This window comes from Topomyia yanbarensis, chromosome 3 (assembly GCF_030247195.1).
Source record: "Topomyia yanbarensis strain Yona2022 chromosome 3, ASM3024719v1, whole genome shotgun sequence".
In the NCBI taxonomy this organism is placed as follows: Eukaryota; Metazoa; Arthropoda; class Insecta; order Diptera; family Culicidae; genus Topomyia; species Topomyia yanbarensis.
The window spans coordinates 94,485,251-94,502,432 of NC_080672.1; the positions used below are offsets into that span (position 1 = coordinate 94,485,251).

The 17,182-nt window shown below is 39.4% G+C and overlaps 1 protein-coding gene across 1 annotated transcript; it reads left to right on the top strand.

The window, feature by feature from the left end:
- Nucleotides 1–9,924: 9,924 nt before the first annotated feature.
- On the top strand, nucleotides 9,925–16,404 carry LOC131690532 (sphingolipid delta(4)-desaturase DES1-like). The gene is made up of 2 exons (XM_058976398.1): nucleotides 9,925–10,972; nucleotides 16,240–16,404. The coding sequence occupies exon 1, from the start codon at nucleotides 9,996–9,998 to the stop codon at nucleotides 10,959–10,961; it is 966 nt and encodes a 321-aa protein (XP_058832381.1). The 5' UTR covers nucleotides 9,925–9,995; the 3' UTR covers nucleotides 10,962–10,972; nucleotides 16,240–16,404.
- Nucleotides 16,405–17,182: the final 778 nt, after the last annotated feature.

Genomic DNA, 17,182 nt, shown 5'->3' on the forward strand with positions numbered 1-17,182 from the left:
GACCCGTCGAGAATTGATCCGTCAGTGTAGAACATTTTGGCGCAGTCGACTTGATGGTATTTGTTATAGAAAATATTTGGGACCACTTGTGGGCGAATATGATCCGGAATTCCACAAATCTCTTCCTTCATGGATGTATCGAAAAATACAGTTGGATCAGAAGTATCTAAGAGATGAGCACGGTTGACGTTATATGTAGATGAATTGATGTTCTGTGCCATGTAATCGAAGTACAAGGACATGAATCGGGTCTGAGAATTAAGCTCGACAAGCCTTTCGCAATTTGCAATCACCAATGGGTTCAGAATATCGCATCGAATGAGCAATCGATATGAGAGGTCCCAGAATCGATTTTTCAGCGGAAGAACGCCCGCCAGCACTTCGAGACTCATCGTATGGGTCGAGTGCATGCAACCCAAGGCAATACGCAAGCAACGATACTGGATTCGCTCCAGTTTGATGAAGTGTATGTTCGCAGCGAAGCGAAAGCAGAAACATCCGTACTCCAACACTGATAATATCGTTGTTTGGTACAACCTGATTAGGTCTCCTGGATGGGCACCCCACCATGTTCCAGTTATTGTACGGAAAAAGTTGATCCTTTGTTGGCACTTCTGTTTCAGATACCTAATGTGACATCCCCAGGTACCTTTAGAGTCGAACCATACCCCGAGATATTTGAATGTTGAAGCCTGAGCAATAGTTTGATCCATTAATTGAAGCTGTAGTTGCGCTGGTTCACGCTTTCTAGAAAATACGACTAGCTCAGTTTTCTCCGTGGAGAACTCGATACCCAGTTGGAGAGCCCATGCAGACAAATTGTCCAAGGTATCTTGCAGTGGTCCTTGCAAGTCGACGGCTTTAGGACCTGTAATAGAGACCACACCGTCATCTGCAAGCTGCCTTAGCGTGCAGGAATTGACAAGACATTCGTCAATGTCATTCACGTAAAAATTGTAGAGGAGAGGGCTTAGACAGGAGCCCTGGGGAAGGCCCATGTAGCTAAATCGTGATGTCGATAAATCGCCATGCGAGAAATGCATTTGTTTTTCAGACAACAGGTTTAGCAAAAAGTTATTTAAAATTGGCGAAAGACCATGCTGGTGCAACTTCTCATAAAGTATGTTGATCGAAACTGAATCGAAAGCCCCCTTAATATCCAAGAATACTGATGCCATCTGCTCTTTGTTAGCATATGCCATTTGAATTTCTGTTGAGAGCAACGCAAGGCAATCGTTCGTCCCTTTGCCTTTGCGGAAGCCAAATTGTGTATCTGACAGTAAGCCATTTGTTTCGACCCAATTGTCGAGCCGAAACAGGATCATTTTCTCGAACAACTTCCGGATACAGGACAGCATTGCAATCGGACGATACGAATTGTGGTTGGAGGCTGGTTTTCCTGGTTTTTGGATGGCGATGACCCTCACCTGTCTCCAGTCATGTGGGACAATGTTACCCTCAAGAAACCTATTAAATAAATTCAACAAGCGTCTTTTGGCAGAGTATGGCAGATTCTTCAATAAGTTGAATTTAATTCTATCTGGCCCCGGGGCTTTATTGTTACATGATAAGAGAGCAAGTGAGAACTCCACCATCGTAAACGGTGTTTCGTTCGCGGTATTGTAAGGCGACGCGGCGCGGTAGATTTTCTGTGCCGGGGCGGAATCCGGACAAACCTTCTTGGCGAAATCGAATATCCAACGGTTTGAATATTCCACGCTCTCGTTAGTACTGTTTCGGTTTCGCATACGTCGGGCCGTGCCCCAAAGAGTGCTCATCGATGTTTCTCTTGTTAACCCGTCGACAAACCGGCGCCAGTAACTGCGTTTCTTAGCTTTCATTAAATTTTTCATTCGCTTTTCTAATATCGCGTACACTCGATAACTAGCAACTAACCCGTCGTTCCGGAAGGTTTTATACGCGGCAGCTTTCTCCGCGTACACGTCTGAGCACTCTTTGTCCCACCACGGGTTGGGAGAACGTTTTTGGGTGTTCACGTCGGGTACTCGTTTCGTCTGAGTTTGAATCGCGCTATCGAGAATCGAGTTGGACAAAAACTTATATTCTTCCTCCGGGGGAAGTATCTGTGTTGAATCGATAGTTTTGGATATCTCAGCAGCGTAGCTCTTCCAATCAATGTTTCGTGTGAGGTCATAGGGAACATTGATTGGTGTCGATGGTCTTGAACCAGTGGTGATTGCAATTACAATTGGTAAGTGGTCACTACCGTGGGGATCAGATATTACCTTCCACTTGCAATCTAACCGTAGTGATGTCGAGCATAAAGATATGTCCAGTGCACTTGCTTGCGCAGGTGGTCTAGGAATTCGTGTCATTTCCCCTGTGTTCAGAATTGTCATATTGAAGTTGTCACAAAGGTCTTGAATTGTCGAAGATCGATTATCGTCGTATAGACAGCCCCACCCCGTACCGTGAGAGTTAAAGTCTCCAAGAAGCAGGCGGGGCGAGGGAAGGTGTTCAATCACGTTGGAGAATCTTCGATATCCCATCATGGCCCTAGGAGGAATGTAAATAGAAGCAATGCAAAGATCTTTGCCTTTGATTGTTGTTTGACAAGCGACAACTTCAATGCCTGGCGTCGAAGGGAGGTTGATTCGATTGAAGGAGTAGCACTTTTTGATCCCTAAAAGTACCCCCCCATATGAGTCTTCTCGATCCAAGCGGATAATGTTAAAATCGTGGAAGTTGAGGTTTATATTAGAAGTTAGCCATGTTTCACATAGGGAAAATGCATCACAATGATTGTAATTTAGCAAGTGTTTTAATGAATCAATTTTGGGGATAATACTTCTGCAGTTCCACTGTAAAACAGTGATCAGATCCCTGATTCCGTCTAATAAGTTAGCCATCGAAGGATACGATCGCTGTAAGGAGGGGCCATTGTTCAGTCAACTGTTTTAAAAATGTTCTTACTGTTGGTAGAATAGCAACCAGCAAGCTTTTCATAGGATCGGTAATGTTGAAAGCTGTGAATATCCAGTCCACAATGTCAGAAAATTTAAGGAATCCCGTTTTAGGTTGAGTTTCTGACTGTAAAATTGGAGCACTTGGGATTTTTGGTGCCCCGGGGAGTGCTGGGAACTCCTGGTTGTATCTCAATTTCCCAAAACCAGGAGGTATTATCTTCGGATTTGTACCAGCACTTCCAGTTGATGAATTATTTTTATTTTGTACCCTTGTTTGGGACAACCTAGGACCCTTACGAGGAAGTTCAGGTGAGTTTTGATTAGGTCTTTTCCTAGAGTTTCCAAGCGGAGCCAAAGAATGCCCCTCGCAAGGGTCGTTAGAGGCGTTATCGTCAGTTGACAAGAGAGCGAATGGGTTTTCGGAGATAAGTGGAACAGCTCTTTTAAGCATTTCTGCGTAAGAGCGTCTGGAGCGATCTTTGGCGGATCGCTTCAGTTTATCCGCGCGAAGTTTGTACGTTGGGCATGTCAAAAGTGCATGCGGATTCTCCCCACAGTAAACACACTTCTCAGCGGGCCTACTGCAAGTATCATCCGCATGGCGTTCCCCACATTTACCGCACCGTTGCTTGTTGCTACAGTAGGTGGCCGTGTGACCTAGCTGCTTGCAATTGGAACAATTCATGACCCGCGGTACAAACAGGCGTACAGGTAGACGAGCTCCTCCCACTTCAACGTAGCTCGGAAGTGCAGATCCGGCGAAGGTTACGCGAAACGAGTCTGATGGATAGTAATTACCATCTTCGATGGACTTTGAGTGCAATTGCTTGCACTCCAAAATCTTAACTGATTGAAGGTTAGGGTCCTTAAAGCGGCCAGCCCCATCATTCATCAGATCATCGACAGTTAGACCCGCATCACTTACCACACCGTCGATCTCCACATCACGAGAAGGGATGTAGACGCGATACTCCAGCGTAAAGAGGCTATTGCTAACGATATCATTGGCCTGTTTCAAGTCAGTAACGACTACGCGCAGTTTATCTGACTGAACCTTTTAATCTCGGTTACGGCCGAGTAACGTTTTGTCAGCTCCCGTGCAACAGTTATGCTGTTTAACGGTTTATTTTTGGGCCGAAAGTATACCACCCAAGGACCAGCGGATCCATCCTGGTAAACCTTGACTCGGGGGGGCTGTGAGACATTGGGGGAAAGTGGGGGAAGTGGATCGACCATAACATTATCTGTCTCAGTATCAGATATACGTTCTTCTTCATAATATTCCTCTTCGGAGGGTGATCCTTCTGTTTGTTCCATTTTGTTGCGGGAGCAACACGCTCGACCGCACTGTTTAACTTAAATCAAAATAAAAAATCAAAAGCAATAAAAAGAAAAAAATCGATAAGAAAAGTAAAAAACGAAAAACTTCACCAGTTGGTTCCTGACGAGCTGGTAGGTGAATTGATCCTTCGTTTCTTTTATCCGTCACCCGCGTGACCTTCACACAGTAGAGCTGATATAGCTCGTCTAAACAAAGCCGTCTTTCAGGCAAGAAAAATGTTTAATAACGCACTTCACTGCACTACTTTAACTGATATCGCAGGTAACAATTATCACTCGCGGGACTGTTTATTAGTAATGCTTTACTGCAGCCTCTGCCACAGCAAGCACCTTCGTACCACCGTAAAAACTAAACCACACCGGAGAGAACAAAAAGCACTTGTTTCCCGGTACAAAGTTGGTTACGAATGAGGCCAAATTTAAACAACCGGAGTTTTCCTATGTATGGTTGCCAAGTTTAGATAAGATTTATCTTAAAAAACAAAAAAATCGTTTTTACGTATTACAACGAAATTTTTTTTCGAAATAATGTTATATTATGTATATTGGACCTAAAATTTATCGAATGGAACGGAAAACTATATATAGCTTAATGACCCAATAGAATGGCGTCGTATAACATTAAAAAAATTTTGAAGCAAAGCTGTTCGAAATTATAAAACAAAACGTTCTGCTGGGGATGTGAATGTTTCAGTTCCAGTTCTACTTTGAAACTCCCATACAAAATAAAACCTGAACATGCCCTTAGGGCATGTGCAGGGGTGTTTCATATCTAGATTCATAATTTTGACAGTTCTATAATATAAAACTGAAAATTTTAAAACTAGAACTCACTGTCCTCAGTAGCAGTTTAAGCGGGTGTTCTATTCAGTTTAAAATTCATGTCGCGCCATGCCTTCAGCATTACTGCATTCAAATTTATTTTTTCCCAGTCTATCGGGTCTAAGTGCATGTGCTGAAAACTTTGCAAGTATTTGAAACACAGTTCTAAACGTGTTTTAAAATCAGCAACAAATAGAACGGCGTTGTATAACAGTTTTAAATTTTGAAACAAAATTGGTCGAAATTATAAAACAAAACGCTTTGCTGGGGATATGAATCTTTCTGTTCCAGTTCTACTTCGAAACTCCTATGTAAAATAAAACGCTCCTGAACATGCTCTTATACGACGCCGTTCTATTTGCTGCTGATTTTAAAACACGTTTAGAACTGTGTTTTAAATACATGGAGAGTACTCAGCACAGGCACTTAGTCCCGATAGACAGAGGAAAAAATAAATTTGAATGCAGTAACGCTGAAGCCATGGCGAGACATGAATTTTTCCCCCTACGAGGACAATATGGGCGGCAAACTTCAGACTGTCTAATTTACTGAGCCTTTTGGTTCCCTTGTGCCATTTAGTACCACTTCCTCGTTGAGCTTTCGACTTGTTCGCGAACTACTCGGTCTAGTCCCCGACGACGGATCTAGCCTACTTCGACGAAGAGTTTCGCAGCGAGAGAAGTTCGAAAGCGAGCCAACCAGCCAGGCGCCAAGGTGGTTCGGCGATTCCGGTGGAGCCGCAGTGTTAAAACCCCATCGTACATCCCGTTCCAAAGAGTTAGACCGAGAATGGAGCCCTTCGTTCGTCTCGTACAGCAGCACTTTACTCTGGAAGTAGTTCTTCAGGATCTGGCTCATTCTTCTGTGCAGCGCTGCGGCATTGGCATATACGAGTGTTGCGCTAGCAATCGGACAGATAGAAATAGTTTCCGGTTTTGTAACTAATATATTTGATGACAGAAGTTATAAAATCCCTTCGGGGATAAATGCAAATTAATATTGATTTTACATAAATAGAGCAAGTACTCACGTTTAGTTTCTTCTGCTGCTATTCTATCCGTACTAGACACAACGGCCCGTACTATCTTAGTACTAAATATAGTTTCTATAACATAAGATTTTAGGTTAAGCTATTGCATGATTTCAGTTTTTAATTTTACCTTCTGTATGTATGTAGTTTTAAGTTTTAATAAATGAACTGTACTGACTGACCCGATACTGCAGGATTTAGTGTTAAGCTACTCAATTTAACTTTTAGAAATCTTCCACTTTGCCTTTACTGATTGCTTTACTGAAATAGCTTTTTATCTTCCACTACCGTATGATTTCACTGACTGCTGACTTGCAACTTTTCTTCTACTTACACTCGACTGGTAGGATGACAGTTCAGGGTTGTGTTGAGTCACGCACAGATCGATGGTTGAAATATAAAGGTGCGCCCAGTTCACAGGGCTGTGGCACACATATATCAGAGATGTTTAAAAGGAAGGTGCGTCGCATCACAAAGAGATGTGACAACGAGGCTGGATGGCCCGGAGACTTCCCTGACTTTTACATCTACACCAGCTTCTGTACCTTCCGGATTTCGGAGGAATTGCCATAATCTAAAAACTTCTGCAGTAGCATCCTGAACATGTCAGGATATGCCAAGATCGCAACTTTCAGCGCTACGTTTGATATTCCTTTGAATACTTCTTTGATTTTAGTGGCATCGACGCATCTTTGAGCTCGTCGTTTGTCGCTTGCCACTCGGCTGTGTTTGCTCCTTCTTCTTCGCCGTACGGTGTCGGTGACCAAGTAGTTGGATCATGCTTCGGGAAGAGACCCTCAACGATTATCTTTAGCTTACCCGGGCATATTTCAGTTGGCGCCAACGGGTCTTCGTCATGACGACTCAGTACGCATCCCCCAGGGATTGGCGTCTACTTCTTAGCACAGCTACTTATGGCAAGCTAGTTAGCTAAGCTGGATTCCCCGTTTTAAACCGTTCCTACCTTATCGAAACGTCGCTTGAGTTCCCCTCTCACTCTCCGAACTTGCTCTCTGAGTCCGCCTTCTGGCTCTAAGACAAACGGCGTGTAGCGCACTGAGCTACTCATTTAACCAGTAAGCTGCACGCCGTCTACTGCATGGCTCCAGTTTTCGTGGCATTGTAATGTCACAATCCGTCACAATCCTTGTTAGATTAGCCGCATCAACGTACTTGATTCCGCTGTTCGCCGAAGTGACTCAATGAAGAGGTTTTTGTTAAAGATTTTCCGTCTTCCACTTTAGCTTGCCGGTAGTCCTTCTTCGTGCTGTAGAAGGGTGCCATTGATTGGCCGACGCGGTAGCAAATCGCCTGCTCATGTCCATGTTCGCCGCCAGTCAAGAACTACAGAATGTGGCGGAATTTCTCTCGGTACCGATATCCATTTCGTGAACCAATTAGCTCCCAGTTTTGTCACGATAGCAGTGGTCATGTAGCTCCCTGCTTTACCACGATCTACCCGTTGTTCCCGACCGATAGGTGTCGAGGTCTGCCGCCAATTTTCACTACAAGGAAATATTTTCACAAGATAACTTTTGCAAATGAAACTTTCAGAATTCCTTTTAAAATGATAGGCATATTTTTATTGAATATATTAAATTTTTTGAAATTTCTTCAAAATTTTTCGAAGGGGAGTTGACCCCAAGCCCCCCCCCCCCCCCCGCTACAACGGCACAGCCCCGATCCAAGACATTTTCGCCGCTATGCTCGACCGAAATCTGGTATCTAGAGTTATATCGATGCTCCTATGGTCTTGCCACGTATCTGCTGCCATTTGATGAACATAAATTGAATTTACTTTCATCAGACCAAAGAACATTCTGATAGTCAGAATTTGTTCAATGTCAGCATCCTACTAGAGCTAAACTTAAACGGACTTTCCCGTTTTTCATGATATTAGTCACTTTTATGTTGGTTGCCAGGTATTCGATTTTGCTTCGCAGAGACATCGTCGAAATCTAGAACTCAGATAGAGATGCATGCATTGTGCAGCATATTGGGTGACATCAGTTGCCGTATTTCGGGCATCATTTTAAGCGATTCGAAGCATTGCTTGATCCTCGTTTTCCGTCAATATTCGTCACTAGCCGCTTCCTACGGTCCTTTTCTTCGAGGTGGATTGTGAAAACCTTTTGTAAATACTTCCTTTTATTTTATGACAGATGCCAAACTGCTCAAGAATCACGCGATTTATTTTTACCAGAAAATTTAGCCTGAACGATGTCATACTAGGGGCAGATCACTACGAAAAAACTAGCCCTACATTCCACAAAACGTCGAACAAAGTGGATCACCGTAGGACGTTTTTTTAACAAACTTTTCTGCGAGTGAGTGCAAAGTTGTTGCAAAAATGGAAATTAAATGCATTTTTTTCTAATTTGATGCAAATTTTTTATACATTCCTAGAGTGATCTGCCCCTAGATGTCATAGCACACATAATTACTACACTATTTCCTCATAACTAGTTGTTTCGAATATTAACAAAAGAACAAAATTTTTGAAAGAAGAAGCGAACTGAAATAAACTAATAAATGCCTTGGTGAATTTTGTTTGTCCGGCCTTATTTTGACAGTTGTGTAGTTTATCACATACACGCTAAAATCGATTAACCAAATGTTTGTTGATACCCCATGTCATTGGTAATATTATTGTTAGTCAACTTTCAAATAAAATAGCAGGAAAAACTTTGAATAGATAAATTATTTACAAAAAATGTATTTGAAGGATTTGGTGCATTTTTTATGACCGGTACTATTTAAACCTCAGCAAACCAATGTCTGCGATAGTCTACACGTTTCACTACATGCGCTCGCCTACAATCAATTTACATGGGTTCGTATCCGACCCTGCCTGATCTACGGAGGGTTAAAGAACTCATTAGTAGTACTATTATCTGACACCACGAAATTACAATTTTTGATTGGGGTTTGACTATTTATTGCTAACATTCATAAATGTCATACAGTGGCACAATGTGTGACAAAATCTCAAAAATCTAGGGGGTTTTATACTTTTGTGAATATTCATTTTAATTGTGTCTTAGTTTGACTTTCTGCTCAAATATGATTGATCGCTATATTTGACAAGTATATTAACCCTTCAACGAGCAGCGCTGCCAAATGGGTTTATTTAAAATGATTTAATTGTTATATTTTAATTGCCGCAAAGTTCTCGACAAACATATTATTACGGCTTAAAAGCCAACTGTTAAAATTCCTTTTGAAAGGAAAATCCGGATAAGCCGTTACTCGCCAATCGCAGATGTAGGTAGTAAACAAAAGAGAAAAGTTTTCTCTTTCATTAACTGCTATGAACTGTGTTTAGCCAGAAACGGTTTATCCGGAATTTCTCTTCAAAGAGAATTTTGACAGTTGGCTTTTAAGCCAACTATGTTTGTCGAGAGTTCTACTGTACCGATTTTGTTAACTATTCTAGGCAAATTCAAGACTAAGAGAAACGAAAGCTATGAAATTGGAAAACAGATAGGTATTCTAGAGCGAATCAATTAGGAAGAATATAATTATGGGAATTCGGATTTAATAGCTGAAATATGTGACCCATAATTAGTAAAAATAGCCATAAGAACCAATTTTATGATTTTGTCCCAACTTTACATGGAAAAGTGCAACTGTGAGGCGTAACCTCATAAATCGATACACCTATATAAACGAAAGCACAAAAAATCTTATCCGCTTGTATTGAATTCGACCCCCAAAAATAGATAAGCTGTATCGTTATCAGTGCTTGTACACCGGGTATCTAAGCGTAGCTCCAAATTTCTAATCCGTTCCAGTTGCCTTTGAACAAATGGAGTGAAAATACCAGCCTTCCATATATCTCAATTTTTTTTAGTGAAAAGAACCGAAGCAATTCAATGGGTCAACACGTTTCGCGAACTGATTTCGAGTGGGTTTACGATGAACAGCCACACATTGGCCGACGCGACGCCATGCTAAAGAAATATCCACAAATTAAGAACCTGTACGGGCCGGACCCGGCGTTCAAGTATATCGTTTCTGCGATGGTTCTGACACAAGTCTTGATGCTGTATGTAATGCAGAATCAGTCCTGGACAATGATCACCTTGGTGGCGTATTGTTTCGGAGGAGTGATCAATCATTCTCTAATGTTGGCAAATCATGAAATTTCGCACAACATGGCGTTCGGGTATGGTCGACCATTGGCAAATCGATACTTTGGAATGTGGTGCAATCTACCCATCGGAATTCCAATGTCGGTGTCGTTTAAAAAGTATCACACACTGCATCATAGATACCTGGCTAATGAGAAACTTGATCCAGATGTACCCAGTATTCTAGAAGCGAAGCTATTCTGCAACACATTTGGAAAGTTCATATGGGTCATTTTGCAGCCATTGTTCTATGCATTGAGACCATTGTTTGTAAACCCACTTCCGGTGGAGAAACTGGAAATCATCAACACAGTCGTACAAGTCATATTCGATGGTCTCGTGGTGTTAATATTCGGATGGAGGATGCTCGCCTATTTGCTGATCGGTTCTTTTCTAGCGATGGGTATTCATCCGGTTGCTGGTCACTTCATCGCCGAACACTACATGTTTGCGAAAGGTTTCGAAACGTACTCCTACTACGGCTCTCTGAATTCGATCACGTTCAATGTCGGATATCACAACGAACATCATGACTTCCCTGCGATTCCTGGCAGCAGGCTACCTGAAGTGAAAAGAATAGCCCCAGAGTTTTACGATACTATTCCACAGCACACGTCCTGGGTTCGGGTGATGTACGACTTCGTGATGGATCCTGCGGTTGGTCCATATGCACGGATAAAGCGAAGAGCTTTGCAAAAAGCGGGCTAGATATTGGCGAGGTGAGTCAGCACCGTCCGATTGCGTGAGGATGAGTGCAAGTAGTTGATAAGTTCATGATTGATTAGACGTTCGTTGATAGCAATACCTAAATTGCTTTGATACGCTTATACGTTGGTGATGATATAGCAGTGAAAACATTTTAAGTAAGAGATCGTTACAAGTGTAAATTGGTTTAATGGCTACCATATGCTAAATTGACCATTGACATTTATTAAAGATGTGGGTTTCCCAAATATTTGCAAAGGTTTTGTATGATTAATGACTAAGATATTTTTCGTAAAGATTCATGAGCTGATTCATATTAGCTGCAGATATAGGAACCATGATTATCAGAATAAATGGGTTCTATTCTGCATATTTCCAATTTTTTGTGCTTGTAGAGCTTTGATTACCACTGCGACCATATAAATGATTATTGTAGTATGACTCAATTTGCATGATAATGCACATTATCCTTCCCTTCATAATGAAAGTAAGATTTTTTTTTGATTTGGCATATTTTCCCAGTTAGAATCAACTCATATAATAAATTCGATTGCCTTACAAAGATTTGGTTAAGTTTGACTTTTTGTGTTTCGAATTCATCTCGTCAGTAACTAGCACCAACTGAGTGTCTGGTTAGGCGATGTATCTAAACTAGAACCCAAACTGGCACTAGTTAGACACAAAAAAAATCCAAACAGTTCACACGACACATGTGAAACACAAAACATCAAACCTAATTTATGTTTTGTGCCCTTAGTGCGCAATCCAATTTTCCCTTTTGGGAATTATTATTGCCTAATGCCGGGTGTTTGGCTCCCAGGCCAAGGGACAAAAGTTCGTTTTCGTTTGCTCGTCAGCAAACCAGAGCTTCTACATTTGTTTCCTGGGGTATCACCCGGAACAAGTCAGTTGTTGTAGACGTTGTCACTGTTGTTCTTTTTTGTCACTGTTGTGCTATTTTATGGAAAGCGTAATTTGACACTTTTCGAGAAAAAATTGAGTTTGAGGTTTAATATCTTAAAACTTATAAATGGTAGAAACAATTCAGAGAAAGCCATTTATGCTTCTATTCTATATTATTCTCTCAAATATTACGAAGATCGGTTGACTATATTAAGGGTTTTTGCTAAAAGTTGCTAAAAGTCGCTCTCACACGTGTCATAGGTGTTTATTGATGAAAAAAATTATATGACCTCACATAATAGCGCAAGGAAAATTTTCTATGCAAATGAAGCATCAATTATTAACATTTATTCAAATCTTCGGCTTACTTTGGCCTAAAAACAATCGGTGAGATGCATTTTAGAGGAAATTGGTCAATCTATAAAAAAAGAGTTATTTTTGTTTACAGTGTCGCCAAACAGGCATTTTGCTCGCAACGCATGTATTTTTCTTTTGAAAATTATTATGTTATTGTGTTCGTTAGACATTTTTACACATAAAAACATCTAAAACTTCAATATACCTTGAACCAATCCCTAAAACACAGTTATTTGAAGCAAAAATCTTACAATTTCTCATCACTTTTCGTCATATATCTCAGTAACCAAGCATAATTTCAAAATTCTGAAAACGCCACTTTGTAGAGATTTTTTACACATATTGATGGGTTTTAAAAAAATCCACTGAACGTGAAGTCGCCATCTTGGTTTTCAAAATGGCCCTAAACATCGATATCTGACGTCCACTCATCAATCCCGTTCCAAAAATACCCATATTGATGGGGATTTGGAGAATTCCACTGAACCGGAAGTTGCCATCTTGGTTTTCACAAATGTCCAAGACATCGATATCTGGCTTCTACTGGTCCAGCCCGTTCCGAAAATACCGATATTGATTAGGTTTTAGAGAATTCCGCGAAGCCGGAAGTCGACATCTTGATTTTTAAAATGGTCTCAGACATCCATATTTGCCGTCTACTCGTTAATACTGTTCAGAAAACAGCCATATTGTTAAAATGCAGACCGAAAGAAATTCTCAAGATCCGACTTTTCCACAACTCTTTTAAGGCATTCGAATAACCGTGCTACTTGCAAAATCCGTGCAAAAAAACTTGTTCTAAATTCGTCTTTTGCCTTCAAAAGGACATTTTTGATAAAACTTCAAAATCACCCCTTTTCCTAAAATTGTCTAAGTTTTTTGCATTGAATGTAACGCAGCTTTCGAAATTAACGCGGTATTTTTTTGCACAGTTTTCTGAATTAACGCGGTTTTTTACACGGATTTCGCAATTAACACGGTTTTTTGCACGGTTTTTTTACACGGCACGTATCCCCCGTGTAAAAAAACCTTAGTGTATGTTCCGTAACTTTTTGATTATTAAAGTACTTTAATTACTTTGGTCCATTGGGATCCACTCAAAGGGATGTGTTCGTTCGACGAAATTTTGCAATAGAGCAAAATAAATAAGTCGTCGAACCAGGCAGTGAATTGTCAAACAAACGTCTCATGGAATGCCTAAATTAATTATGCAGATTGAAATACATGGTCAGTTCAGCGCGAGTAAAAATACAAGGCGACAAAATTCAACTTTCAAATGAGAAACGTCAACACTACAGCTATTGACGTCAGAGTTTTTTGAAGATTTTTGTGTGGAGACTGCCGTTTCACAATCGCTTACATACATTAAGCAGGCAATTGAAAATATTTGTTCAGTTCCAGCGCATGAAAGTTCCTGACATAAATATTTTCATGTAACGAATTACAATCACGGTTAGTTACAAAATCGAAATCAAAAATATTAAGGCCAAATTTTGCATGGAATGCCTCATATGTAGTAAGTTTATCTGTGTCACCACCAAACATTGTTGTTCGAAGTATCCAGAATGAGAAATTTTGTGAATGAGAAATTTTGTGTGTTTTGTCAGAGCTACCGTATGCACTAAAAAGAGATGCTTTGAAATGAAGTCACCATCCGATAAACTCCTTGAATTATTAAGCTACAACCGTCTTTTTCGAAATTACCTTATTTTTTCCTTGATCAGTCTTTTTCAATGTTAACCCTTTCATGTCCAACTTTTTTTTCTAGTGCATGTAAGGTTTCAAAACTATTTTTCCCTGAAAACGGTGAGATCAAGAAACACGAAAAGTCTTTATTCATAAAGATAGGTGCTTCCCTTGCAGTGCTGGAAGCTGCACAATTTTTACCTTCCAATGGTCAATACAATGCTCCTAGAATATTCACAATAGTCCAATTGCTTGGAAAACGTAGCCAAATACAGACTAAATTGATAAGTTTCATTAGTTTTCAAAAATACTGCACCATAGCGAAGATATATGAAAAATTCATTTTCTGTCGTCAACGTAAACTGTCCCTGGCAGCACTGCTCCATCGGGATCCAATCAGACTAATTTCAATAATTTCAGTTATAGAGCTGATTCTTGTAACTGTTAATGCTCAAATAAAAGGCAATAGTCAAATTTATTAGTCTTACTTGTTTTGTGAGCAAATCTTGTCGCAATCTAAAGTTACAGCTGTTCAAAACATATATGAAAACTTTCGTTTAACTCACAAATTCGATATATTGAATACCACCAAAAAGTCTTATGGCATTTTCGTTTTGACAGTACACTACACCGGTGTAGTCGGTGTTACACTCATTCAAACTTGGGTGTATCCATCTCTTTCTTCGCACTACACCGGTGTGGCACCAAGAAAAAACAAAAACGCTATTAAATAAGCTTCATTAGCTCGGTCACCCACCCAAGGTCCGATAGATAATGAACTGTAACACTGCTATACAAAATAAAAAAAATGGGAGCAGAACGAAAAAATGGCAAAAGTTTACGGTCCCAGGAAACCCCTGGTGAAGAAATCTTTTAAAAAAATTGGAACGGCGCTTCACAAATTAAAACCAAAGTTTGTATGGAGAACTAGGGGTGTTCAAGAGGGAAGATATCAATGAAAATGGAAATCTTAAATATTCGCATAAAGTCTTACATAAATGCTTACTACATCGAAAAAGGAATCTATGCAATTTTTGAGCTCCATCGGACATCATTAAGGGGGTGTAGCATTTGAATATTGATTTCATAATATTCGAAACAATCCAAAGGAAGTACATAAAATGTTGAAAATCGAAATTTTTTTTGTCGAGATATGTCTAAAAATACTACGAAATATCAGCATTTAGTGTCAAAACAAACGAAAACCGCTAAAAATAAATTTAAATTTTTCTTAGTTCGAAGGACTTGGAAATTAAAAAAAAAATTCGAATGCCAAATTTTATTTTTTTTTTGTAATGTCTTGTAATTTCAGAAAAAAAATTCCCAACGAACTGGGCTTGAGAGTTGAGCAAATAAAAAGATGACAAGGATTTAGGATTCCAACTACATCTATGTGAATAGATTTTTGAAAAAAATTGGAACGGGACTTCACAGTTTAAAGCCAAAGTTTTGCGAAACTTTAAAAAAATAATATCTTTTAGGCGAAACTTTGATCGAATTTTCCCAACGAACCGGGCTTGGGAGCAGAACAAATAATAAGATGGCAGGGCTTTAGGGCTCCAACTAAATCATCGTGAAAAAAAAATTTGAAAAAAATTGGAACGGGACTACACAGTTTAAAACCAATGTTTTGTGATATATTTAAAAATAACATCTTTTAGGTGAAAATGGACATTTTTGATCGAATTTTCCGAACGAACTGGGCTTGGGAGCAGAACAAATAAAAAGATGGTAGGGCTTTAGGATTCCAACTAAATCATCATGAAGAAATTTTTTAAAAAATTGCTCTGTCATCTTTTTATTTGTTCTTCTCTCCGTTCTTTTTTTTTCAAAAAATTCCACATTGAATTTTGGTAGGAACCCTAAGCTTCTGTTTATTTTTGGGTTTGCACAAATTTGTGAGGTGTTCCGAAAATAGTGAAAATTTTATAGTCACAAAAGATGTTCAGAGCTTTTAAGCTGAATTTTTATCACAAATTTCAAACAAACTTTGGCTGCAATCTGTGAAGCTTCGTTCCAATTTATTATGTATTTTGATAATGGAGCTAAAAGCTTGCATTGAAGTGGCTCGGTTAAAAATGTTGTATTAGGTTGTGTAGAGATATTCTTGGGTACGAAAAAATGCTTTAATGTCTTTTTCGAGTTTTTTTTGTCCACCAAATGTAGACGTTACTTTATTGCGCGTTTTATGGGATTCTACGCTTCGGATAATTTATAGTTTTGTTCTGATGCGCAATCCAATGTAGAACAGCATTATCATTCGAACTAACAGTCAAAACGTCAAAAGTCAACTTCATATCCATATGAATAATAGAATATAATTTTGTCTTTATAGGAAAAGCGTTGCGAAAAGTGTGATCTCCCGGAATACGAAGCAAAACACTCCAACAGAGACTGGAAGCAGTATATTATGATGGAAGTTACTGGAGACTAAAAATATAAGTATAGGAAACGTGCGTCTAGATAAAAGTATGCTGCAAACTTAATAGTTGTGAAATTCCTGCTTCTTAAGTGAAATAAATTTATACTTATTTATAAATTCTGAATCATGGTGACAAATGCTTATCTGTTATCCAACAAACACATGGAGGTACGAAACACGCACATCTTTCATGTAACCAAGAATGTATTCTGAACAATCTCAGGAAAGAGCTTCGGATACGAGTATTCACAGTAAGTACTATCAGATGACCTGATAATAAATTCTCTGAAAAATGAGCTGTCAGATAATCCGATAATATATTCTCTGAACTTCGAACGCAGTTTGAAATATTTATGAAATGTCTTGCAGGGAATGTCAGCAGAGTTATCTGGCTATGTGTATGCTCAAAGTTTGCCTGAAATTCCTCGCCTCCTAGGTATGTACATTGCAAAAATTAGGTAAACAGAATGTATATTTCAATTAATGTGTTCCCGTACAACAAGGTGTAACGATTCCTACCAGCAAAGCCATCAGATAAAAAAATCATTCTTTTCTCAACATTTTCAACTTCTGTCTGCCGGGAAATTACCGGAAATTATACAATCCACCATCTTCGAAACTAAAGTTTTTAGTATCGTTTTAAAGATTTCGCTGATCGAATTAAGACATTCAACAACAAAAATAAATCATTTAAATAGTAAAATTAAGTATTTCAATTTGAACATCTCTGATCTATCGGAGTCAATGTTTTTTTTAAATACAAAAATGGCATCGAAGTGATTTCAAGACAATTGTTCAATAAAACAAAAATAACATTCAAACGAATCAAGACCTAAGGTTTTTCGAAACTTCCCAT